We start from the raw sequence: 27197 nt of genomic DNA, 5'->3' as shown, positions 1-27197 counted from the left end.
AACAAAAGATGTGCATTGTGAATCAAGAAGAAAAATGGTTGTATAGATGGGACAGCAAAGATAACGTTCAGGAGACAAACTGCTAATTGGAAGAATGCAACCAACCAGTGTAAAATGTAAGCAAATGCGAGCAATTTCCAGTTATTTTAAAATTCGAAATTTGATTAATAACGAGTTCTAGGCTTTAGTAATTTCATATAATAACTCAAGGCCGTGCGAACGTGGGGGGAGGGGTTTAGACCCCCCCCCCCCCCCCCCCATCCCTCCAATGAAGATTTTTTCCATGTCAAATTTTCAAGAAATGAATTTACTGTTGTAACGAGAAACTACTTGATCCCAAAAGGTAAGTAAATAAGTGTTAATAAACATGCCAGCAAATTGGTTTTAACAAGTTTTAACTAATCTATTATATAAAATTCTCTTGTAACGGTGTTTGTAGTACTACTCCTCCGAAATGGCCGAAACGATTCGAATGAAATTATTTTTAGAATATTCTGTAAACATGCGAATCGGTTTATATCGAATAAAAATAACATTAAGTCACATCAATAGTCCGTAATAATTAAATTTGTAATAATTTGAATCAAATAAAAGTCAGGGCTTCCATTTTTTTTAGAAATTTTCTTTCCTTTGGGCGCCGGGCGGTTTGTTTTTCGTCTCCATGGTCGAGGCGTCGCGAGCAGACGTCGTTAGAGAATAGTAGCCATGGCATAGCATACTGATTTGTGGGAACATTTGGGCGCGTTTTTCTCAACCAAGCATATTTTTAAGGCACGTGGTGGCGCTATGAAGCCTAGATGAGATTATTTTCTTCTGGATTCCTCAATTGTACAGCACATGGTTATGAATGACGCCTAGATGTGATCCGGATTGATATTTTGCCGATCGAATCACAGCCAAATAAACGGTTTTAAAAATTAAAACTTTTTTGATTTTGTCTTAATAAAAGCAGAAATTGTTGTCTTAAAAATATCAATTTAATACTGATGCATATGAAATATTGGTACGACTCTTTGTGGGCGATTGAAAAAAAAGGAAGTTGGAAGATTTGTATACAATTTTATAATCTAATATGCTTAGAAGGTTAGTTCTGATTCATTTCGAAAATAAAAAAAAAAGAATAATATGTTTTCTACAGAAATAGAACGAAACCATTTTTTGAACATGTACTTAACTGAAGCTGTATCAAGCGCCTCAAAAATTTTCAGAACAACAACAAAATTCGATGAAAATGAACAAACAATGAACTGAAACAAAGCCTGTCCTTCAAAATTGAGGAATAATGTATTTAGAGGCCAAATTCAGATAACGTTTTGATTTTTTGCAAGCATAAGTGAAGGTTATCATAAAAAAAACACTTTCATAACAAAAAGTGAGGATATGCATTCTCCGGAAGAATTTACAGTTGAGAAGGTACACTAGAGCAAGTGCAAATGTTCAACATTTACAAAAAATATGTAAAGAATTTATTTGTCTATAAATTGTTAAGCCCAAATAAACAATCTGACTAAATAAACTCAAATTTTTATCATTCACCAAATAACACCGTACTGTTTGTTTACACAAAATTCAAGTACGTTTTACATATTTTGGCTTCATAGAAGAGACTTTTGATCCGCTTTTTTAAAGTTTTTTTTTTATTGATAATCCAGTGGAAGCAAAATTTTTTTCTGATAAATTTTAATATGACTTGAAAATGATTAAAATAATATAACCTGCTGTCATTTCAAATGATGAAACAAGTTCAAAGGCGCTTTTTAGCCATGAATCATCTACCTTTAATGAACTTCCTCTCCAAAACGATTCAGCATTATGTGAGAAAGGTCAGAAAGGGGTATCCCATTTGTTGAATCTGAAGTGGATATTCAATTTAATTAAATGTCTTTGTGAATGAAGCTCTTTTGCTTGAAACAACATATGCTGCAGAAAAATTCCAGATATATGAATAAATAGGGTTTCACTGGCCTAAATAAACGCAAAAAATGCCAACATTTTTGAATATTTTAATTTCAACAAGAGTTTGTTAAGAACTGATTTAGTTAAACAACGAATTGTTTAATCGATTAACATTTTTTTTAGATTTATTAAAGTTCAACTATGATAAAAATCGTTTGCACTACCCCCAGTGTTTCTGAAATGAAATTAAGATTGAAATTTAAAAAATAGAAGCAAAATAAACTTTGATAACTGTTTGCAGTATGAAAAGTCGTCAGATTTCACAAGTGCTGTTTGACATCACTTCAAGTTGTAATTTGTCATTTTTTCACGTTAAGTATATTGTAAAAAAGAATATAAACATGATTTTAACAAGGGACGGTTTTTGGGTATGACATATGTTTCTTAATTGTTGTTACCTTTCTGCATTGCAGTGTGGAGAAGAAAGGGACATAGGGATTTCCATATATATTGCGTTGTATAGCTTGAAAACTTATTAACCAATTTGAGACCCTCTCTTTTTTCTGGGTGGAGTGGGAAAGAAGAAGGCAAGTCTTTATTCATATTAAATTTGGTATACTATCAAAACTGCTCAGACAAATAAAGCGAAATATTACTTCCATTAGATATTAAAAATTATTTTATAGTAGTTCGTGAGGACTGCTTGCATTGGATGAGGGAAAGGACTGGAAGTCCAAATCATTAAAATATTAATTTTCACATCATTATAAACTCTTTGAAGCTTATAAAAATAGAGTAAACAGTTCAGGTAATGAAAAACAAATTTAAGATCAATTTTAAGAATAGATTATTGAATCATCTTTGTACTGAAATTCGAAACTCCAGTTGCAACTCTCTTTAAAACGAGTTTGCTTCTGGATTATGGTGAAATAAACCCGAGCAGACTTTTATGGCAAAATTACAGCAAATTTTGCTATCACGCCCTGAGAGTTTAATTTGCTCTCATTTTGCTTGACATAAGGTGGTACACAGCAAAAATGAGAGCACAAATGTTCATACTTGGTTAGCAAAGTGATACCATATTTTGCTAAAAGTGAGACCCTAACTACACCTCATTTTCCGAGAGCATGGAGAGCACCGTGATGCCAATATAAAGCATCACATATTTTTGGAATATAGCAAAATTTGACATCGTTATGCTCTCAATTCTTTTGGAAAGAGGTGTAGTTAAAATCTAAATTTTAGCTAAATTTGGCTTCGTTTTGCTAACCATGCGCGGAAATTTTGCTTTCAATTTTGCTGTCAAGTAAAATTAAAGCAAATCAGACTTTCAAAGCGTGATAGCAAAATTGGCTATGATTTTAATGTTAAAGTACGTTTGGGTGTACCTCTCAAAATGTTAAATGCGCATTAACAGCATTGATTGCATAAATTAAGGCGCTAAAATTCACGTCACGAAACTACTTTAAATTTTTGTAGTAATGACGGATGGTCAAACGAGTCGAAATATAAAGTAAAAAATGGTTGACTTACCTACCTTAATTTACTTAATATTGTTATAGTTCCTCAATACATCCATATTCATTTCTCCGATCGATAACCGGGCATTTCTCAAAAAATTACCATTTCCGAATGTCCAACCGTTGGATAACAGTCCATCGTGACCGGAAACTCTTGGTCATACAAATTACTAAAGATTGACGTTTCTGAAAAAATAAATAATAGAGGTGATCAATGCCTAGGAAATAGTATCTTCAACCGGTTACATAGTGCCGTAAATTTTTTAATTTGATCTAAATTAAGAATTGTTATTTGATCATGTGTTGCTTTTTGTAAGCATTGATAAGATTTGGTTAGCCATGGCTTTTTTGTATATATTCAGGCGTTTAAAACATATCCTTAAAATTTATACATCAAAACTGTGTTCAAATTGTATAGCACGGATGTTTTAAATGACTCCAAAAAGCAACGCCGAACAGATCGTAATAGTTATCAGCTGAGGATGATAAAACCACTTGATTTAACTGAATCATCGTTTATTGGAAAAAAAATCTCAATTAATAATTAAAGCGTTTAAAAACTAATATAATATGCAAGGAAGAATTTCTAAATGAAGTACTTCAAAGGTTCAAGACATTTATGACGTTATGACATTGGGCTTCTTATTTTGATGTGCCATCACTCATCACAATAAATGTCTTGTTTTACAAACTTTTCCTCGATTTTCTGATTTATGCAAAACATACACTTGCATCATAAGTGCTTCTTATGTTGCAAGTGTACATTGATTAGTTCAAAATCTGTTTTTTAAGCAGTATAATCTTAGAACTCAGTTCTTGTATGAGGGAATATAGAAAAATTGTGAATACGGCAAAATTCAAATTTGAGAAACAGGAATAGCGGCATTGAGACGTTCATCGTAAATAAATTTTCGGGAAAAGTGCAAGTAAGGTGCGAATGAGCGTCCCCAGCAGACTGCTAATGTCAGCAAAAACGATAGAAACTCTGGGTGTTACGGCGTAATAGAAAAATTTACCACTATTTTGTTATATTAGTCTGCTCAGGAATTGGCAACAACCTATTTCGCTAGTACACTTTCTACCGATTGAACCGGTTAAACGCATAAATTTCTCGAATCGGTTGACTATAAGCGCCTTTTTATAGGCAACGTATTTCTTGCAAGAAATAACTGCGGTAGTGAATTTTGAAAAAGGCGAATGCGTCAAATGTAAACAAAAGGAGTTAACTTTCAAGGAATGCATTAAAATAAATGAAGTCATCAAAGCCAAGCGTTTAGGTGCACAACAGTTCCTTTCTTGAAAACGCGCTTCCAATTTTCATGGTACGACATTTTCTATGAAGGTTTCAAAAATAGGTTTTCTATGAAATAGAAAATTGAGAAGACAAATTTTAAACTTGCAGATACACATTACATACAGATACAGATATTGATTAAATTTAGAATTTTCTTAGGCATAGCCAACCCTTAATCGTAAATATGCAATTCCGCTTTTAACTCTCAAATGAATTATGAATACCGAATCAATCATTTTAATAAAAAAAAATTGCAATACTATCCGTAGATAAAAATCTCTGTTTATAAAAAAATCAGTCTCCTCGCTTTTTTTAATGTTTTCAAGTATGGTTAGGTTATGCACGGAGCGATATAACAAGAAAAGGATTATAAGAGAACTAATTAAATTAAATTTGTTATCATATGTTTATATTAATGAATTTCATGCAATTCGAAAGCTTACTCAATTTTTAAACAGCTCATTTTAAACGCCTCTGTGTAGAGCATTAAAGTAGTGTTTGAATAAGTATAACAAACTTTGTTCTTTTGTTTGAACTAAATCAAACCAAATTCCAAATCCCTGAAAAGGTAATTTTTTACCAACATTTAAACTAACCTACTATGAAATAATTGTGAGAGCTAATTTTAAATAATGTTGTTATCTACCATACAAACATAGAACAAATCAAAAAATATTCTTAATTATTCGTCAAATGTATGTATGGTAGATACTACATATTTAAAATTAATTCTCACGATACAAAAACGAATACATGCCATCCATTCTGGCGTTTAGAAAATACTCGAAGACTTAAAAATCTTTCAAATGCATTCATATTTTGCAGCGTATCTTTTTAACCGTAGTGAGCATTCCAGATTACCCGAGTTTCACCGGGCTTACAAGGATATTCCATTCAAAAGCCTTGCCTTGCCACATTATTCGAATCACAAAAAAATTGAATTATTATAGTTTTTGAAAACGAAATTTACATACCAGGTAAAACTCTCTGCAACACACTGCACCATCCAGGTACATAAACAGGGCAGATTTCTCCAACTAACTTCCGGAAGCCAGAGATCGAGTAGAACTAAGTCCGGGGATGTTTAGCAGTTGCCATGTAGTTTTCCGGGTTACAGTTAAACGTAATAATCCGATGATTTTTTCGAATGCAGTAGAAACCTGATTAAAAAAAAAACTTATAAATAACAATAATTCACACTACATAAAGCAAATCAGAAACTGCCATGCCAGTGAAGTACAATATCGGTATTTACCTGCACGTTCCAGGTCAAGTTCGTGTTCGACTTAACAACCAAAGTAACCAACAGGATCATAGCAATTCCGTAAACGTCCTGATCGATAATTGCTTCTTTTTTCTCGAATTTACGAATGTTTTTCAAGCTCTTCCGTTTCTTCCTTATATATGTTTCACCTTTTATTTGTTGACATTTTCTACAGCACTAAAACACGAGTGGGAACAAACACCCAGAGAAAAGTCTAAGTCATAATTGTTTATTAAATAACATAAATAAAATTTAATTTTTACTAATATAGTAGTTTTCAGTGTAAATATTTTTTGAAACGACAACTACCTATTTACACAAAAAAATGTGAAAAAATAAACTCAAAATTTTACTTCATGAAAAAATGAGTTTGATTTTTCTTTGGGTGTTTGATCCCACTGTGCTTCAGTGCCTTGGTAAATGTCAACAAATGAAGTGCGAAATAAACAAGAGACTTCTTAAAAATATCCGTAAATTCACGAAAATAGGAACGAATGCCGAGCAAGACGTCGACGGAAGCGGCAATGATCCTGATGGTGACTTTGGGTTGTCCAGCTTAACAGAAACTATACATGATACGTACAGGTAAATACCGATTTTATACTTTCCCGGCCGAGTTTTTGGTTTGTTTTAGTAAGTGCGAAAAAATCTATAATTTTATCTCTCAACCAGGTTTCAGACTGCCGTCGAACAAACCTTCAAAATGGTCGAACCATAGGAAACGGTACTGGCTGGCCGCAACCGCTAACAAAACCCCCGGATCTAACAATTATTATCGCCCGTCAGGTGTTGATTGCAGGAAGTTGATTGGCGCATTTTTCTCTGTTTTACGAACCTAACGATTAAGTCGACGAGAGTTAAATTTACATCAGGTATGGACCCGAGTTATATGTTTGAAGTGTTTTTGAAAGCTTTAGAATATTACAGGATACCTAGAGACACAAAATGGTGAAAAATAAATTTACTTTTTTGAAACGTGAAAATTAAGTCGCTATATTTATTTAGAAGGTTCTCACCTAATCAATGAGTTAATCGTATTAATCAAAAAGTTTTTAAATCTAAAAAAACAATTTGTTTGTACATTTTTACAATTTTAAAACGCCTTTGTATAGGCAATGTTTTCTTTTGTGACTTGTTAAATATTCAGGTTGTATGATTGGTTTGAGAGAAAACGTTTGAAAAGGCACAAAATTATGCTATCATTATGATGTTTTTTTTTCGCTTTTCGCTTTTGACACGGACAGAGTGTTTCCAAATTATGCTGTTCTTTAAAAACAAATTATATGATGACAAATTTGGATATTGGATAAATATATCTGTAATTGTTTTTTGTCGGATGAAAGTCTATACCAAATTGTGCTAGTAACTTGCTGTGATTAGCTTATTTTGGTCTCCACATGCTGTCAGATAAAAATTATTGAAAGCATAATAATGCCTGATGCTGCTATCAAGAAAAAGTCAACAGCACATGATGCTCTCAGTTTGCTGTTAACGTCTTAATTTGGTCTCAGTATGCTATCGATTTGGGCATCAAAGTCTGCTCGGGAAGTTTGAAATGCTGCCTTAGAAATAAAAGTAAATTCAATTATTTCAACAAATTTAATTTATTTTTGGAAGGTGTAGCAAAGCACACCGGGTCAGCTAGTCTTATATATAAAAATGGAGGCGTTTTCTTTGTAACAACATCACGTATGAATGGTCGGTCGAAATGAAGTGAAATTTAGTATCCGAGGGTTTTCTGGGTAAGAGATGGTTTGTATAATAGTTTCAAGAATATCACTTTTTATGAAAGGGGGGTCCCCATACAAAATTATCTCTTCACATCTTATATATAAAATGGAGGCGTTTTCTTTGTAACAACATCACGTTTGAATGGTCGGTCGGAATGAAGTGAAATTTGGTATCCGAGGGTTTTTTGGGTCAGAAATGGTTTGTATAATAGTTTCAAGAATATCACTTTTTATGGAAGGTGGTCCCAATTCAAATTTAACTTTATTTGTTACGATTTCCATAAGAATCGATTTGCGAGCACGATGAATTTAGAAGCGTGTAGATGAAATCAAACATTTATTACGATTTATACATCAGAATGTAAAACGAAGTTTACCGGGACAGCTAGTTTTTAGTTATAAATTTCGAATTGCACCTCCACAAACCTTTTGTATTGAATCTGAAATCTTAACACTCAAAACCCAAAACTCTTTTGAATGGTTCTTTTGAAGAAGTGCAACAAAATAAGTTCAAAATTAGTTACTTAAAGCATCAACAAGATGGTAATCATATGACAGATGTTTACTACTCACGATACTAAATAAAATTGGCAAAGCACACCTAAAACCTATTATCCTTTACTTTATCCCGTATCATTCAAATTCTAAAAAATAGATCGTTTATGTTATTACAAATTTAAGGCTGATATGAAAAATTCCTTAAAAAATTAATCTCAGCCTCAATTTTATTTTGTGTTACTTGTTCTTCTAAATGCTGAACTCCACATTGTAAAGGGTTTTTAGTAACAACACAAGGTCACAAAATTACAATTTCCCTAAGTGCAAGGAATTTAAGAGCTAATTCTGATTGATTGGATGTTTTGAATCCAAATTTGCAATTAATTTTTTTTTCATAAACTGATATTTTTTGAAAAAAGGTTGAAAATCATTTCTGCTTTTTTTTAACTGTAAAACATTATAAAAAATTTTGAAATAAAAGTTTACATCGATGATCATTTTTTCCAAAGACCGCTAGTAATTTTGACTTCTGCGAAAAAAGGTCTTTAACCTTTTTTTTGCTTACTTTTCCCCACTTATAAAATACAGGAATTTAAACAAAATTTAAAAAAAGTTTCAAACCAAATTGTGTATAAGAGAAATTAAAACCTGACATTAAACTTTGTTTTACCTTGCTTCAGTAATGTCATAAATAATTATAATGATATCTTTTAAACTTCTAGAAATTGTAGAATTCATTCATTGATACCTGCTATTAAAATATCTAGGCCAAATATTACTGTTTGATTAAAATTTTGAATCAGGTTTTTTTCTGTAGGTTTGTTGGTTCATCAGTTATCAATAACTGATATCATTCAAATCAAATTTATTTTAAAACTTATAAATGCTCTCATCAAAACAAGAGGTGATAGATTAAATCTGACAAAACAATCGAGCACAGGACGTCAAAATTTTTCTAATAAATCATTAAAACATAGGGACAAAAAATATTGTTCCCTTTCTTTCCTAAATGTTGAAGTAGGTACTCATCTTTTCCATCTATGATTTTCAATCAAATCTACTGAATTTTATGGTCCTACTATTTAATTTTTTTTCATTTGTTTTCAAATAAATTTCGTTTTGTTTTTCAATTTTGATTTTCTTGTTTAACCCTCCAAAGCTGTTCGGGTCTATACGACCCGAAGCGCACATTTCAAACTTCTATATCATCATTCCAATTTCTTTGGGAATATGTACTGAAGAACTGGGAATTTTAACTTACCAAGAATGTTCTATGAAAATAATGATCAAACTAACGACAAAAAACTAAAATTTGAGTTTTGAAAATTGGTTCATTGGGAAATTAAATACAGCTAAGCAAAACCAAAATTGGATGTCGTTTTTTTAAAGTAAGATTATCTTCTAACGGAACATCTGATATAGCGGTTTAAACTTTCATTGAAACCCAACATATCTATACATTGTCGGATAGATGGATTCTTGCCGATTTCAAACACACAGTAAAAAGAAAACAACACGGGGTAATGCTACAAAAAATGTAACATCTGGTCGCTCTCCCAAACAAAAAAAAGTTTTATTGAGATCTTTATAAATATCTGGTAATAAAAACTGTTTCGAAGATTCAGCCGATTTCCGAACCTTTCCTGTTTAATGTGCTTATCATCATTTCAAGCAAAATTTTGGTTTCTTCGGGATTAGTTTCAAATGATTTCATTAAATTTTATAGAAACCAATAATCAGGTATTATTCGAAAAAGCTGAAATTTTTGAGAAATCGAAATTTTTACAAACTTTATAGCATAAAAAGTAAGGAATTCTGAGCAGACTTTTAAAGCAAAATCATACCTAATTTTGCTATCATGTTTTGGAAGTGAAATTTGATATCGTTTTGCCTGAATATAGGTAATACAAGGACTAAATTTGGGTATTACATTTCATATACAGATACTTCGATTATCGCAAATGATGCCTTGTTATTCAAACGTTTCAAAAAAAGTTAAGAGGGCATAATGATGCCACTTTTGGGTATAATACACGGCCAAAACTTGGCATCGTTGTGTTTCAATATTTCTTGAAAAAAAGGAGGAGAAAAAACGAGGTTTTGAAATACTTTCAGTGAAACCAGAATTTGGCAGATCCGTACATACCATTATTCGGGAACAACTATATCGAATTTTGCTAAAAAGACATGATAGCAAACAACTACAGACCCCGTTCGTTTTTGGCAACATTAGATTTTGGCAACATCCGAAACATGTGCCAAAATCGAACGGTTTTTAGAAAGAACATTACCTTATAGTTTTTGCTATAAAGGACCAATGTGATTAGACAAGCTCTATAAATGAATGTGTTTTTACTTTCTTTAATGGTGAAAAAATAATAACAATTACAAATTTTGTTTCAAAAAAAATTAAAGTACCTACTCAAAAATGACAAAAAAAAAGAAAATTTCATTAAACTAAAAACAGAAACAAATACAAACAAAAGACTAAAAACGTTAAAAAAAACTATGAAATGATGAAGATTGTCAAAAATAGCAAATATGACAAAAAAAAATTTATATGTTTTGATTAAAAAAATGAAAATGATCGGAAATTGACCAAAAAATTTAAATTACAATAGTTTTTTTAAGTAATAGGTGAAAGAATAGTTGAGAATAAAAGCGTTAGATTTTGGCAACACAAACAGGCGTTACAATGAGTGGTAAATTTGAAACCAGAAATAGATTAAATGACATCTTTGTGAAGCCTTGTTTTGCTATCATTTGAAATACATTTGTTATCGCTTTGCTGTTTGGTGCCTCATTTTGGTCTCAGTATGGTAGAAGAAAGCAAATTATCGACGCCGGAATGATGCCTAGTATTGCCAATATGTAAAAATAAAACAAAAATTAAGCTATCACTTTGCTGTTGATGGCTACCTTAGACTCACTTTGTTATCGATCAAAGTCTGCTCGGGAAGCCCTATCGAAAACTTTTCATCCATATATCATTCTTTATCAAATCCTCATTATGATCTTCTGTTTTCACTCTACGGTTTTGATAATATCAAAGGTTTGAGGTTTCAATGAAAAAAAAAATTAATTTTAACTGGTTGACCTGTGAATTCCTCTTTCGCAAAACTTTTGTTTGATTTGAATTAGACTGAGAAACCAATTAAAAAAATTTAGGAGCTTTTACAAGCATGATATTTTTGATAAAAGTATTGTATCAAAAACCTTCTTTGACTGAATCAAAGCAATCGAAAGATTCCTTTCAATTCAACCACGGTAAATGAAAAGTTCATATACCGGTATTTCGATAGCAACTTATTACCTTCTTCCGAATCGAATCGAAAACGCTCACTGAAGAAGGTAGTACCGGTATATGAACTTTTCATTTACCGTGGTTGAAATAAAAGGAATCTTTCGATTGCTTTGATTCAGTTGTCATTCAACCAAGTAGGCTCACAACACAACAGACCTTCTTTGAATTTATATTGCCCAAAAATTGATCGAATTCATGTAGCATTTATTGAGACAATTTATCTCCACCATTTTCATCACATACTACCTCCGAAAATATTAATGAGTGTTACTTAAAATCTGTCATCACTCCCAAATATATTTGTGTTTTCTTATAGATTCATGTTAAAGACATTTCAAAATGTTGCATTGTTTAAATTACAGAAACGGAAATACCAAATTTCTTTGTTTGTTTTCAAAAGACAATAACTTGAATGATTTCTGGAAGTTCTTCGAACGTTACTACCTTTTCTTCTCAATTGTACACTTTTAAACTGATACCTCTTATAAGGTATTAAGAATTTTACTAGCCAATGAAGGTTGGCACTATTTTCAAACGAAGTTTAACAGCACTTCAGGAGTTCATAACAAATGTGGAGTTGTCATTTGGGTTAATATATTAAGTAACAAACTGTGTGTTCCGAATCATCCTGGAAAGATTATGGAAAAGTATAGGTACTCACCCGTCGAAGGTTTTTCCCGCAGTGCCACCAGGCTGCTGACGATTCGCGCCCGATGAGCATTGTTTCGGATGCCCAATTTTTTAATGTCCGCCTCGCTGTAGTACAGGAAGTCCTCCACGCCATTGAACTGCTTGAATTTGTCTGAAATTGGAAGGAAGAATAGTCGTTACTCATTCAATGGATGAGTTTATAGGAATTTCGATTTGAAATACTTTATTTACTGATTCGAAATCTAAAATTATATTCGTCGAAATAATTTGGCGCTCTCAAAAAAAAAAAACAAATTCTTTAAAGTTGTAATTTCTACGCAAAGATTGAATACAAAAAAAAAGTTTGAAACAATTCTTACCATAACAATCCTCCAGGTTCAGTCGCTTCAGCCAATCCCGCACTTCCAGATGCGGACAGGAAGTGATGACCATCGTCGGGTCATGACGTCGCCTCCGGTTGAGAGATCCAAATTTGTGACTCCAGGAGATACCTTCAAACGAAGCCGGAAATAGAATAGCATGAGCGCTAAGAGCCAAAGGATAGGACATTCTATCACCACTTTTCGGAAGCATATTCACTCGGTGTCTGTTCAATTGAAGCTCACAAATTCACTTGTTGATTGGAAACCATCTGGATGGTTTAACTAATTTTGATGATAAATGTCTCTAAATAAAAACACTGTTGTCCCACAAAATCAAAGGTTAATAACGATCACGACTCCGATCGGTCAAACGCTGTTGGCTTCACTCCAGCTGGGTCAAAACTGTTGATGCCCAGTCAGTCCAAAATTCTTGAAGGTTCCTTCCATATGGGACCAGCTTGTAAGTGATTTTTGGACGACACACCACTCTTCCAGCGCAAATCTCAGTGTGATACCCTCGCAGATCGTGATCTCAATTACGAGGTACCACGACCGACAGAATGTCCACTCAAAATCTCTGATGTATCGCGGCGACAAAGATAGGTGTTTCTTTTTCTTGCGTACCCCATGTAAATGCAGCCTGACACAACATACTCAAAACTCGTTCACTGTAAGAGGCGGGCGGCTGCGTCGTTGAGTGCACTGTATTTTGAATCGCACACATTCGTTGGTCGTGTGAGAGTTGATATCAAAAAATCTTAATTAACGCGATAAGCTACGGTGAGTTACGGCTTACCGCGACAGGCTGTCGAGGTACTAAGCGGCCAGAAACCTGTGGGATGTTTCAATTAGACTTTTCTGCATTTTACATGCTCAAATTATGAAAAGTTCATTTTTGATAATTCATAAAGACTGATCCTGGATGACATTTTAAGAAAAAAAAATTAAAATAAAATAAAAATTGAGATGTAGTGCATGCAGATCATATTTGAGTATTCGCTTCTGGAGAGTTCCTCTTCAAATTTATGTTCTACTCCTAAACTCATTAGCACCCTTTGGTAAGGAATTTCTTTGGCAATCTACCTGCCAAATGACACCCACATTCAAAGGTCGCTCAACCCGTTCATGAAGCCGCAGTGAACGTAAAGAAACATACCGAACAACTTACCCAGGTACCTGTCTACCTATCCGGTAGGTTCCAACCTGATTGAGAAACAACAATTCTCATTAGGTCAGCAGGGTAAGCGAGCGAGCATCAAACAATATCGTAAATATCGATAAGCGTGACAGTTCGTGGTGATAACGGCAATAAAGAAGAAAAAAGGCAGCCACTCAGTAGGTACTGGGGCTACCGTCTTTGGCACCTCCCGCGTCCGGTAACATTTTGAAATAAAAAAGCGATTGCAAATTATTTGCAAACGATAAAATTGAGGGCCATAAGAATTGAACCATTCGACCTCTTGCCAGTTAAAACATTTTTTGTGCTCTTAGAACTTGTGTAGGTAACTTGTGTAGTGTTTAACGTGTGTATTTGTGTAGTGACTGAATTTGTTGGAAAACGACCCCAGATTGACTATGGAATGCAGAAGTTATTTGATAAAATCCATAGTTACATACTTTCTTTCTGCCCTAAACTGAAAATTCAGGTAGTATTTATGTAAAGTCGGGAATTCTAATATTTTCAAAAAATTCTTTCAGATGACTTGAAAAAATTGATTCTTGAAAAAGACATACACCGTCTTAGCCGATTTAGGCTTTACAGACTGAATAAATGACGTGGAGGACAACTTAAGATTAACATTTAACACCCAGTACCGAGATGAGAATCGAACCCATGCCATCAGTGGACCAGCGATTACCGTCTTACCACGCTAACCACCCGACCACCGAGACGTACAACTATCAGAGGATGGCGCGACAAATTAACCCGTTCGAGACCGATTGCACACCGTGTGTGCAATGGAATTTTTGTGCCTTTGTCAGAACAATCTTTCATTGTGAGTTAACTATTGCTCGGAAAAATAATATTCTTATACCAATGGAATCCGCAAATGTTAGGCAAAATGTATTGGGAAATGGTTTTGATGACAATCAAACGACGAGAAAGTTATCTAAGAGTAAAGTACTATGAGTACGAATGTCGTGAAAAGGCCTCCGTCTCGAATGAGTTAACCGAAACATTAGGGGAGATGCGGGTTAAATGCGCATATTAAGGAAAACACTCATTTTCTCCTAAATTCCAATAGATAGGAGTCTGAATACTTTATGCACATGAGCGGACATCTGTTTTATATATGTTAGAGAAATTTTTCTGTTTAAAACTTTAACAGTTTTGTGAAAATAATTTTATAATAATACTAGGCAAAATAGCCGATTTTCGAAACTGGGTGGGCTAAATGCGCATATTTATGTTTTCACTTATATTTCAGCAACACTTGCAGTATTTTTAAATGATTTTTTAAAACAGTAGAAACTGATGTTAAGCATACGTCAAAGTTGAAATTTTGGCGAAATTTTAGATATCACTCTTATTTTTGCAATAAAAATAGTTAGGGATGCTATATGGCCATTAGACCGCTGCAAAAAATGACTTTTTGCTGTTTTTTTTCGATGCCTTTTGGGTCACCAAGCATCAGTGTAAAGTTCGAGATGATATGGTTGATTCCTGAGTTGGTGCAACGCGTTTCAATTTTGTATGGAAATTTGTATTGTAGAAGAAATTTGTGTACATTAAATCATCCAGAAAATTCAAATAGGCTTGCGATGAAATTAGTCTTTGATTTTTGGTATTGACTCTTTTAAGCTTCATTTTTTGCTAATATGACAAGCAGCTAAGAATTTCTTAAAAAAAAGTTATAACCATTTAAAAATAAAAATCGGAAAAAACATAAGCCGTTAATATTATGATTTTTTTCGAAAAAAAATAGAACGGCTCACCGGCAGGACTTGAACTCGCAATCTCCGGTTCAGTACAACGGCGCGTTAGCCAATTTCACCATCTATTGAAAAGTACCAAAAAATGGTAGACTTTGCTTGCTAGAGCTGTTAATAATTGCATGAAATGTACTTGCAAAGGTTATACAAATCAATAAATTCTCTGTAAATTCAAAGCAGTTTTTTGAGTTTTTTTTTATTTCCATCCTATGGTTACACAGCTTTCAAATAAGCAGACAAAAACGCAAAAATTCAAAAAAAAAATCCTATAACATCGAATAACTTTCCTAGAGTACAAGTACGTGTGTGCTTTGTTCACATGAACTCTACTGCAAGAATCAAGGAATATTTTTCATCCAAAGTTATATTTATGGAAACTTTCAGTACATTTCAGGCGATTTTTGAATGAAAAAATTTGTTTTCCCATACAAATTACCATACAAAATTAAAACCCGTTAACACTAATAAACCTCTCTCCCCTACCTTTTCATTTCTTGGTTGATTTTTCATTGCAAGCTACGATTTTTACAGAATGCATTTCAATTTGAGATTCTCAAAAGCCCATATATTTTTTTCTGAATTAAAGTTATCGAAACTATCAAGACAATCTAAATTAAAAAGATAGATTTAAATTGAAAAAATAAAAAATGTAAAATAATATCTTATTTTGGAACGATTTTGAAATAAATAAGCTTTGATAGTATTTGCCTCGACGTAGCATAAATGATCGATTTTGATTTATTGATATGAAACGATTCTTCATAATTCACACTATATTTGGAAATTTTTCAGATATTTAGAATTTTAATTTACATACTTTTACGTTTGATAAAGAAATAAAATTTTTAGATAAATATATGGAAATTTTTTTTGTTTATTTTTCTTTCGAAGGCTCGTTTACTGTGATATTTTACATTTTTCATTAGCTTTTATGCACTTATACCCCTTTGACTCGAAGGGCCTCATACATTTTGAGCCTTTATCACAATCAAACAATTTTATTAATGATCAATAGTTTTTATAAAAAAAAATCCATTATTTAATTTAAAAGCTTCCAATTAAGTTAATTCAGTAAGAAATGGTTATGATAAAGTTGTTATGAGACCAAATTATGATTAAAATCATTAGAATAAATTTCAATTATGGGGATTTTAAAGTATTAAAACAATACCTTAAAAATATGAAACTTAGATATTTGGTTAAAACTTGATATCAATAATGCTTCAGAATTCTATACAAAACACGAAAAAACAGTGTTTTTCACCTGCTTAGATTAGAACTTTTGCTCCAAAGCTGTAAGAGACTCGCGTTATCTGCGTATGTATGTGAGTGAAGTTGTTCACGCATATTTCGTTTTCTATGCAAAAGTGAAATATATTTTCATCAATTCTAAATAATTCTAAATAATCACTTTTAATATATTACTCACAATAGTATGGGAGAGTGGGAAATCATGGGCCACTTTTTTCGTTGTTCCATAACTTCTTTATTATAAAAGATAAAATGAAAATAAAAAATGGTATGGTTTTCGACATTTTCAACGTATCATAAGGTATTTTTTTTAAATTTTTAATAAGTTATTTTCCCCAAATTCTGACAGTTTGAAAAAAAAGCAATATTTTTTGGATTTTGAAAAATGGTGGGGAATCGTGGGCCACCAAATCCAAATTGACCAAATAACATGTAAAATTTATGAGTTGACCCAAAACTATGATTTCCTAATTCATTTCGTTATTTAAAAACAATTTCAGATGTTGAAAGAAAAAAGAGAGCTGTCTATGATCGCATGGATTCCAAAAGCTGGCTCGCGAACGTTTTGGCAAAATTTCTTAGATAAGATGGACAAAATATTTTTCATAACTCTTCGTTTTGCATAAGAAAACTTTGCAGATAGGTAAAACGTATTTTAAGTTGTGAATGTGTATAAAAACATAAAAATATAAGTGATTCAAGATGTGTGGCCCACGATTCCCCACAAGCTATGATTTTCAAATTGGCTGCGTTTGTGTGACTTATTGATGTTTCATCAAAAATTCCTTTTCCACGTGAAAGATCATGACAAAACTAAGATCATAAGCGTATGAGCATATTTTTGTTATGCACTTTAGGTTCCCCATCGATGAAATAATCGAGTGTTTTTTTAATTATGTAAGTAAATTTTTCTAACTTTGTTTAACTTGATAAATAAAAGAAGCGTATGATGCGTATTTCAGTCAACAACATATAGGAATATATGCTCACGCAAAGCGACGACGATGACAGTTGGTTTGAGATTTTTATCTTAACACACATCTGAGATATTAAAAGTGGCCCACGTTTCCCCATGGCCCACGATACCCCACTCTCCCCTACTTTTTTCAGAATATTCGGTGATGCAGACGGTACTTTTGAACATTTTCAGCTTATTTACGATTTTTCATATTCAGAACATTCGATTCACCGAATTTGTACTTGAAAAGGACCAATAGTCGGTATTCGGCCGTTCGCACTATTCGGTACATCTCTAATGATATTTACAGTGTCGGACAATAGAATAGGACTGCTCTAATGCAAAATATTCAAATCACCTTTAAACTGCCAATTCAAATATAATAATATGCGACACCTAGCGGCAAGCACTTATTGTAGTATGCCAACTTTGTATACTGCACGTTTGTTGCAATCAAAGCAACCTGTTTGTTCCACTCGACCAGAAAGCTGTCAGAGGGTGAAAAAAGTCGCGTCATAAAATACGACATCGGTTCGGCTGTTCCGGCATTTTCAGCGCTCTAGATTTGAAGAAAAGGTGTTGTTTTCGGTGTTGTTTGTCCATTTCCGTATCCTGGTAAGTATTTCCCATAAAATAAATCATGTAAATCATGAAAACAAACAAAAAATAAAGATTTCCTTCCTCCTACTCTGTTTTTAGCGACAAAGCGATGGGTCGGGCACAGCACTGCACGGAGGTCCAGCGAGCGATCATCCGGAATCTGTACAAGGCTGACGAAAGCCAACGCGAGATTGCCGACTACCAGGGTTCAACACGCACGAGTGCGTCGAACGAGAAAGAGCAAATTAAACGCAGCTCTTTCGTTCTCCGTTCACGGGCACATTTGATTGCTCGAAATTCTCACGAGAAATCTGCGACCAAAACGCAGATTGGAAAATTTTGAGCTGAGCGAATTTGCGCGCGCCTATTCAAGAGCTCGAGCGGTTCGAAAACTGCGTTTGCGTTTATCTAGCCGCGTGCGTGTAGGAACACCGAGCATCTACCGTGAGGACACGGCGGCTCACCGATCAGCGCGCGCGGCTCTCTTTAGCACACGGTGTGTGGGCCGTGTGTTTCGTGTTTGGGGGGCGATTAAGAATTTGTACGAATAATTTAATTAATAAAATTGGTTAAACAGTTTGTAGCGCGCAACGGGATTGGTGGAAGGGTTATTACAATGAATGTTAGAAGTTTTAAAATATTTATAAGTTATAGTTACCAACACTAGTAACTATGAAATTTTTACCATGAACTAGTAAAATTTCGCGAAAAAGGCCAAATTAAAGAGCTTTACGCAAGGGTTGTTAAAATGAAACCGTTTATATCGATCAGATTGATCGATGGTTGGAATATTAATTAGTTGTTGAGTCTTTGGGGAGATTAAACGCGAAATTAAAACAAATTAATGATGATTAACGGCACAAGTACCGCGAGAAATTAGTTTAGCTCCGATTTCAACATGCAAACCCTCTAGTGAAAGGGTTTGACTTGTAGGTGACGAAAAATAGTGTCGCGAATTCGCTAGTACAAGCTACTAATGTTAGTACCGCGAGAAATGTGTTTAGCTCCGATTTCAACATGCGACCCCTCTAGTGGAAAGGTTTGACTTGTAGATGACAAAAATTAGTATCGCGAGTTCGCTAGTACAAGCTACTAGTGTTAGTACAGGTAGAAATGAGTTTAGCTCCGATTTCAACTTTCGACCGGTCAAGTGAAAGGGTTTGACTTGTAGATGACGAAAAATAGTGTCGCGAATTCGCTAGTACAAGCTACTAGTGTTAGTACAAGTAGAAATTAGTTTAGCTCCGAATTCAACATGCGACCCCTCTAGTGGAAGGGTTTGACTTGTAGGTGACGAAAACTAGTGTCGCGAGTTCGCTAGTACAAGCTACTAGTGTTAGTACATGTAGAAATAAATTTAGCTCCGATTTCAACTTGAGACCCCTCCAGTGAAAGGGATTGACTTATAGGTGACGAAAACCAGTGTCGCGAGTTCGCTAGTACAAGATACTAGTGTTAGTACAGGTAGAAATTATTTTAGCTCCGATTTCAATTTTCGACCGGTCAAGTGAAAGGGTTTGACTTGTAGGTGACAAAAAATAGTGTCGCGAGTTCGCTAGTACAAGCTACTAGTGTTAGTGCCGCGAGACATTAGTTTAGCTCTGATTTCAACTTTCGACCAGTCAAATGAAAGGGATGGACTTGTAGGTGACAAAAAATAGTGTCGCGAGTTCGCTAGTACAAGCTACTAGTGTTAGTACCGCGAGAAATTAGTTTAGCTCCGATTTCAACTTTCGACCGGTCAAATGAAAGGGATTGACTCATAGGTGACGAAAAATAGTGTCGCGAGTTCGCTAGTACAAGCTACTAGTATTAGTACAGGTAGGAATAAGTTCAGCTCCGATTTCAACTTTTGACTGGTCAAGTGAAAGGGTTGACTTGCAGGTGACGAAAAATAGTGTCACGAGCTCGCTAATACAAGCTACTAATGTTAGTACAGGTAGAAACTAGTTTTGCTCCGATTCCAACTTTCGACTGGTCAAGTGAAAAGGGTTTGACCTAAACTAATATCTACCGGTACTAACACTTATAGCTTGGACAAGGGAATTCGTCAAGTCAAACTCTTTCACTTGACCGGTCGAAAGTTGAATTAGGAGCTAAACTAACTTCTACCGGAACTAATATTAATAGCTCGTACTAGAGAACTCGCGACTCTATTTTTCGTCACCTACAAGTCAAACACTTTCACTTGACCGTCGAAATTTGAAATAGAAGCTAAACTCATTTCTACCTGTACTAATGCTAGTAGCTTGTACTAGCGAACTCGCGACACTAGTTTTCGTCACCTGCAAGTCAAACCCATTCACTTGACCGGTCGAAAGTTTGAATCGGAGCTAAAATAATTTCTACCTGTACTAATACTAGTAGCTTGTACTAGCGAACTCACGATATTACTTTTCGTCATCCACAAGTCAAACACTTTCACTTGACCGGTCAAAAATTGAAATCGGAGCTTAACTAATTTCTACATGTACTAACACTAGTAGCTTGTACTAGCGAACTCGCGATACTATTTTTCGTCACCTGCAAGTCAACCTCTTTCACTTGACCGGTCAAAAGTTGATATCGGAGCTAAACTAATTTCTAGCTGTACTAACACTAGTAGCTTGTACTAGCAAACTCGCGACACTAGTTTTCGTCACATACAAGTCAAACCCTTTCACTGGAGGGGTCGCAAGTTGAAATCGGAGCTTAACTAATTTCTACTTGTACTAACACTAGTAGCTTGTACTAGCGAACTCGCGACACTATTTTTCGTCATCTACAAGTCAAACCCTTTCACTTGACCGGTCAAAAATTGAAATCGGAGCTAAACTAATTTCTACCTGTACTAACACTAGTAGCTTGTACTAGCGAACTCGCAACACTAGTTTTCTTCCCCTACAAGTCAAACCCTTTCACTAGAGGGGTCGCAAGTTGAAATCGGAGCTAAACTAATTTCTACTTGTACTAACACTAGTTGCTTGTACTAGCGAACTCGCGACAATATTTTTCGTCACCTACGAGTCAATCCCTTTCATTTGACCGGTCGAAGGTTGAAATCGGAGCTAAACTAATTTCTAGCTGTACTAACACTAGTAGCTTGTACTAGCGAACTCGCGACACTAGTTTTCTTCCCCTACAAGTCAAACCCTTTCACTAGAGGGGTCGCAAGTTGAAATCGGAGCTAAACTAATTTCTACATGTACTAACACTAGTTGCTTGTACTAGCGAACTCGCGACACTATTTTTCGTCACCTGCAAGTCAAACCCTTTCACTAGAGAGGTCGCAAGTTGAAATCGGAGTTTAACACATTTCTCGCGGTACTAACATTAGTAGCTTGTACTAGCGAATTCGCGACACTATTTTTTGTCAACTACAAGTCAAACCCTTTCACTAGAGGGTTTGCTTGTTGAAATCGGAGCTAAACTAATTTCTCGCGGTACTAACACTAGTAGCTTATACTAGCGAACTCGCGACACTAGTTTTCTTCTCCTACAAGTCGAACCCTTCCACTAGAGGGGTCGCATGTTGAAATCGGAGCTAAACATATTTCTCGCGGTACTAACATTAGTAGCTTGTACTAGCGAGCTCGCGGCACTATTTTTCGTCACCTACAAGTCAAACCCTTTACTAAAGGGGTCGCAAGTTAAAATCGGAGCTAAACTAATTTCTACTGGTATTAGTTCCGTTAATCATCATTAGTTTGTTTTAATCTCGCGTATGTACTATCTTCCTATAGAAAAGCCAACCTATTAAATTCGATCATCTTCTTATTAAATCGATCTGAATCCCATTGTCTAAATTTACTTTGCATTAAAAGTGGTCGCGACAGTCAAATTCATAACATTTCAATGTTACGATTTAGATTTCGTGACATTATAAATATCGATGTCGCCGTAGCATTTCCAAAAAATGAATGTCATTCTTGGTATCGAAATTTTACTAGTTAATGGTAAAATTTTCATAAATACTAGTGCTTTTAGCTATTAATAATATGTAACGTAAACCTCCTACATTGATTCTTTTAATCCTCCCGCCAAGTCCATTGCCCGCTACCATTTGTTCCAACTATCTTGCTGATGAAATTAAACACACAGATTTATCAATCGGGCCACGGCAAATACAAGACACAAGCCCCACACTAGAGCCCGTGCGCGCCGCCCGGTGACAAAAAGAGAGCCGCCTCAGACCGTTTGGAGGGCCGCCGCGAGCTGCATTGTGAGCCGCTGCGTGCTGTTCTGTTAACCAAAAGAGAGACCTCGCACGCCGCTCGGTTAGGACGCGCAGTGAGCTAGCCGTGCCTGTCTGACTCGGCCGCTCGCGCAGATTTCGGATAGCGCATCTCGTCGACGAGAACGAGTGGAAAAGATAGAGCGAGCGTGTTTTTGTTTAGAGCGAGAGTGCGTCAACGGCCAGAACGCAAACGATGAAGTGTTTTGCACGAGAGAATGGTTTGCGTGTGTTGCGCGTGGCTAAAAGAGTGCGTTTTGTTGAACCCTGCCGACTACTTAGGAAGGTTGAAAACTTTCGTTTTCAACGCGCTTCACAGCACCGGCAAACGGGAACTGACCGGCCGCCCCCGCAAAACGACGCCGAAGGACGATTCGGCAATCAAGCGGGCCTCGCAAAAGGACCCTTTCAAAGCGTCCAAGCAGATCAGAGATGAGCTGAACTTATCTGTGAGTTCCCGGACGGTTCAGCGACGGTTGGCGGAGAAGGGACTAGGAGAAAAAAGTCCCCGGAAGGTGCCGATGCTGACGCCGAAGCACTTGAAGGCGCGACTGAAGTATGCGAAGGACCACTTCGATTGGGTCGGTCCGGAAAAGGAGAAACTATGGAGAAATGTGCTGTGGTCGGATGAGACCAAAGTGAACCTCATCGGCTCGGACGGAAAGAGTTGGATCCATCCCCCAGTCGGTTGTGCGTATATGCCCCAGTATACAAATAAAACATTCCAACATGGAGGAGGTAGCATCATGGTGTGGGGGTGCTTTTCTTGGTACGGGGTGGGTCCCTACGCCCAGATACTTCGGAAAGTAGTGCTGCCACACGCCGAGTGGGAGATGCCCCTAAAGTGGCAGTTCCAGCAGGACAACGACCCCAAACATACCGTTAAAACGGTTAAAAAGTGGTTCCAGGATAATAAGGTAGACGTTATGGAGTGGCCAACACAGTCCCCTGATCTCAATCCCATAGAGAATCCCATAGAGAACCCCATAGGGAAATAGTTAAACGTAAGGTGTACACCAAAAAATCAAAAACAAGCAGCAGCTGCGGGAGAGAATCCAGGCGGTGTGGTACGCTATCCCGGTGAGAACGTGCCAAAAGCTGGTGGAGTCGATGGCGAACCGGGTGCGAGAAGTGATGCGTAATAAGGGTTACACCACCAAGTACTAACCCTGCAAATCGATCACGGTATGAATTTCCTTTTTTTTTTAAATTTTTTTTACCATGAATTCTAAAGCGATCCTATTTTATGTCGCGTTATTTTTAGTCAGTAAGTATGCTTCAAACGCATTTTTAAATTAAGGACAATTGTTTTAACTGCGGATGATTTCAATTTCTTCGAAGAATGGAATTTACAATTTGTAAATGGTTTGATGCACTTAAATGGATTTTTTTTTCTCAAAGTTTTGTCACTTTCTGTTTTGGATTGAGCTGTGGTTCTATTCTATTGTCCGACACTGTATGTATTCAATTTTCGAAAAATACTGAAAATACTACATCTGAAACTAGAGGTGATGGATAAAATCTGAAATCGAGTTCAAAAATTAATTTCCATAATCAGTGTTTAAAGCATAGGCTCTAAAATCTTGCCTACACAGCAAAAATTATTTCCTGTAAAATTACGCAAATGTCCTGTAACAAAAAGGAGCAGGACATTTACCGTTATTTTACAGGTCGAAAAACAAATTAAGTGAAACTTAATATTCAGTGTACAACTTTTTTACAGAACATTTGCTGTAATAATAAATGAATCTTCGTAAACCTTCAAGGAAAACAATTTAAAATATCAGGTTTTGTTAATTACAGGTCGATTTATTTTAAAGGTTGCAGTTTCAGTGACACGTAATAGTCAAAAATGTTTTCTGCGTATGCACAGTGGTCAAAAATGCGAAAAACGTGATCGTTGCTTATAACTTTTTTAGTTCACATTTTAGCTTATTGATGTCTTCGGAGAAGTTTGTCAATAATATCAGCTCTATAATAAAAAATTATTATTTTTCTGATTAATTCCTCTACAAGTGATATAAAATTTCTAACTTCTCTGTTATAGGTTTTATATCTTTGATGTCTTCGACAAACTTGTTTAAAGTTAAATTTTCTACAACTTTGTCTCAGATGTCAAGTTTCTAAAATAATTATTTTCCGAGCTATCGGCTAAATAGGTAAGAAAAATATCCAGATCCTGAAAATCAAGTTTAGATATCAAACTTCCGTAAATAAGTTTTTTTTGTTTCGATTATAGTCGAAACTACCATCCTTATGGTACTCGCGACTTTATATAAACGTTGCAGTTGACGAACAATTATTGAAAAACTTATCCGGTACAGCTGTGTTCGAGCTTTACTCTTGGGCTCGAACTCGCTGACATCAGCTCAGGAGGTAACTGGCTTGACATCTGAGCTATATCAGTTCAAAAGATGAAATCATGTTTGTAGGTATTGCATTTTGAAACTTCAGCTGCAGCTCTCATTTCAAAAAGGTACTTTTGGAATAATATTATCATTTGATTTAAAATGATACTACAAAAATTAAATCAATATGGTCAAAATGATGCAACAAAAATTAAATCAATATGGTCAATCGGTTGATATAAAGTCAAATGGATATTAGCCCGAATGGAAGCTAGACCGAATGGTCGTTCAGCCGAATAGTCGCTAGGCCGAATGGATGCTATTTGGGCCGATAAGACATTTTGACGCTTGCCTGCATATGCCATATGCCTCATGACCTTGGGCCTAATGGGCCAGCCTCGTTTATTTCTATTGAAATACTTTTTTTTTCAACATCTGCTACCATCTTGAATCTAGACCAAAAGGAAAGCGATTCAAAAAAAGATGACGCTTTTGAAGAAAGACCGTAATCGTCTACTTTCGAATTGTCAAATTTAATTTTGTTATTTTTTAAATTAATTCTCAGGACCATCTACATCATTCAGGTCTAATGTACATATATCAACTTGATTTTCACATTTTCATATTAGGTTTTTTTTAAGTAATAAAAGTTTTGGGTTCTGAAATAGTACGGCGTTGAGGAACGTATAGAAAATTAAAAAAAAAACAATGAGTTTTTTTTGTTTTATTTGTAACACTTGTGAAAAATAATGATTTTCGTAAATTTTTCGAATGAAAATATTTTAAAAAATAAAATGAATTGTTTTTTTTTCAGAGATTTCCGTTGAAATGGAATGATTTATATAAAGTCAATCCAATCGAAAACGCTCATTGAAGAAGATAGTAAGTTGCTATCGAAAAACCGGTATCTAAACTTTTCATTTACCGTGGTTGAATTATAAGGAATCTTTCGATTGCTTGAATTCAGTCAATCCAGTAAATATTATTCAAATTAGAGGCAAAGAAATATAAATTAATTAAAGGAACTCTGGATTGTTAATATCATAATATAATAAATGAATGGTGAAAAGTCAATATAATCCCATCTTTTGTAAGTGAAGAGATTTCGAGTATGAAAGGTTATTGTTAAAACTAAACATTAACTACAGTTTGAATTTTTGAAATTTAATTATTTTAAATTGGCCCCGCAAAAAAGGCATTTATTTGTCCAATATATGGCATCATAAGTGTGAAAACATAAATAGCGAATGTATTTGGTCATCATCATTATCGGCCTGTCATCGCCCCTACCCTACGGCATGCAAGCATGTGTGATGTTTGTTAAAGAGCGCAAAAATTGCAGTCAATATATTGCAGAGCAATTCAAAAATATTGGCGAAAAACTCGACAACAAACCGGCCAGCACATGGAAAAGGTTCAATGGCTTCATTTTGCTGAACTCGCGACGCCGCGCCGCGCCGGCCAATCGGAAATAAAACCGCGATGACGGGTCAATCAAAGTGCAATTTATTTTAATGACAAATCGTAAATTGAGCTGGTTTCCCTGTTCTACATTACATGCCGGCTGACCCGGGTGAGGATTCGATTTGCATACCCAAAGCCAGGCAGATTGGCGTGAATTTCAGCGGAATCGAAATTAATCAATGTTTACAAATTAGCTTCCCCTTTACCAGTTATTTCCCTTTTTTAAATTAACCTTCTTATATGTTTTCAGTATTCTTTTGTTCATCCCTTTTTCCAACCCTGAATGAAACAAAATTTGATCAAAACAAAGAAAAATGTGGCGTAGGTCTCACAATAAAATAAGGATATGTAATATTGAAAATTTCCCATTCAAAAAGTTTAGAACTGATTCACACCAAAATTTTCATTAAATTACGTGATACCCAAACAGATTCCAAACAGCATCAAACCCATTTACTGCAAGCTCCAATTAGCGACCGGTTGAATATGCTGGATGCTGGGCGTACATTAATTAATATGCATGCCCACAACATTCTGCTGTATACTTACTCTGAGACCGCCGTTTATCTAATTTGCTAGTCGATTTACCCATGTTTTGTCGGTCGAAAGCGATTACCTTAACAGGGAGTCAGAGCAGCATATTATAGTCGTTTGCACTTTGCATGGCAGCACTGATCTTGCACTTTTATCTGCCGGTATGTTGCTGCTGATCTCTCAAATCACAATCTCCAGTCGTAGCTCAGTTGCACTGACAGTTGCTCACGTAAATTAGAATACCTGTTGATTGAAGAAACAAAATGGGACAACTTTAGAAATAATGATAAGCCAGATGTAAAGCAAACATTAGATCCTTGGCATAAAGATAAGCTTCAGAAAGAAAAATGAAACCAAGCAGAGATCAATATCAAAC

General features: G+C 35.1%; 2 protein-coding genes across 3 annotated transcripts in view; one reads left to right on the top strand and one right to left on the bottom strand.

Annotated features, from left to right (window-relative positions):
* Positions 1-27197, bottom strand: part of LOC129748909 (breast cancer anti-estrogen resistance protein 3 homolog) — a 353061-nt gene that overhangs the window by 118820 nt on the left and 207044 nt on the right. For both annotated transcript variants that reach the window (XM_055743704.1, XM_055743705.1), the window contains exons 2-4: positions 26837-27064; positions 12517-12648; positions 12168-12308 (exon numbers count right to left, since the gene is read on the bottom strand). In XM_055743704.1, the coding sequence (XP_055599679.1) occupies positions 12168-12308; positions 12517-12648; positions 26837-26879 (316 nt within the window). In that variant the 5' untranslated portion in view covers positions 26880-27064. The remainder of the gene's footprint in view (positions 1-12167; positions 12309-12516; positions 12649-26836; positions 27065-27197) is intronic.
* LOC129741561 (breast cancer anti-estrogen resistance protein 3 homolog) overlaps positions 26985-27197 on the top strand; it is a 14613-nt gene continuing 14400 nt past the window's right edge. The window contains exon 1 of the mRNA XM_055733301.1: positions 26985-27050. Coding sequence (XP_055589276.1) covers positions 26985-27050 — 66 coding nt within the window. The remainder of the gene's footprint in view (positions 27051-27197) is intronic.

This window comes from Uranotaenia lowii, chromosome 2 (genome assembly GCF_029784155.1).
Source record: "Uranotaenia lowii strain MFRU-FL chromosome 2, ASM2978415v1, whole genome shotgun sequence".
Lineage (NCBI taxonomy): Eukaryota > Metazoa > Arthropoda > Insecta > Diptera > Culicidae > Uranotaenia > Uranotaenia lowii.
This window is presented reverse-complemented; position numbering and strand designations above follow the sequence as displayed.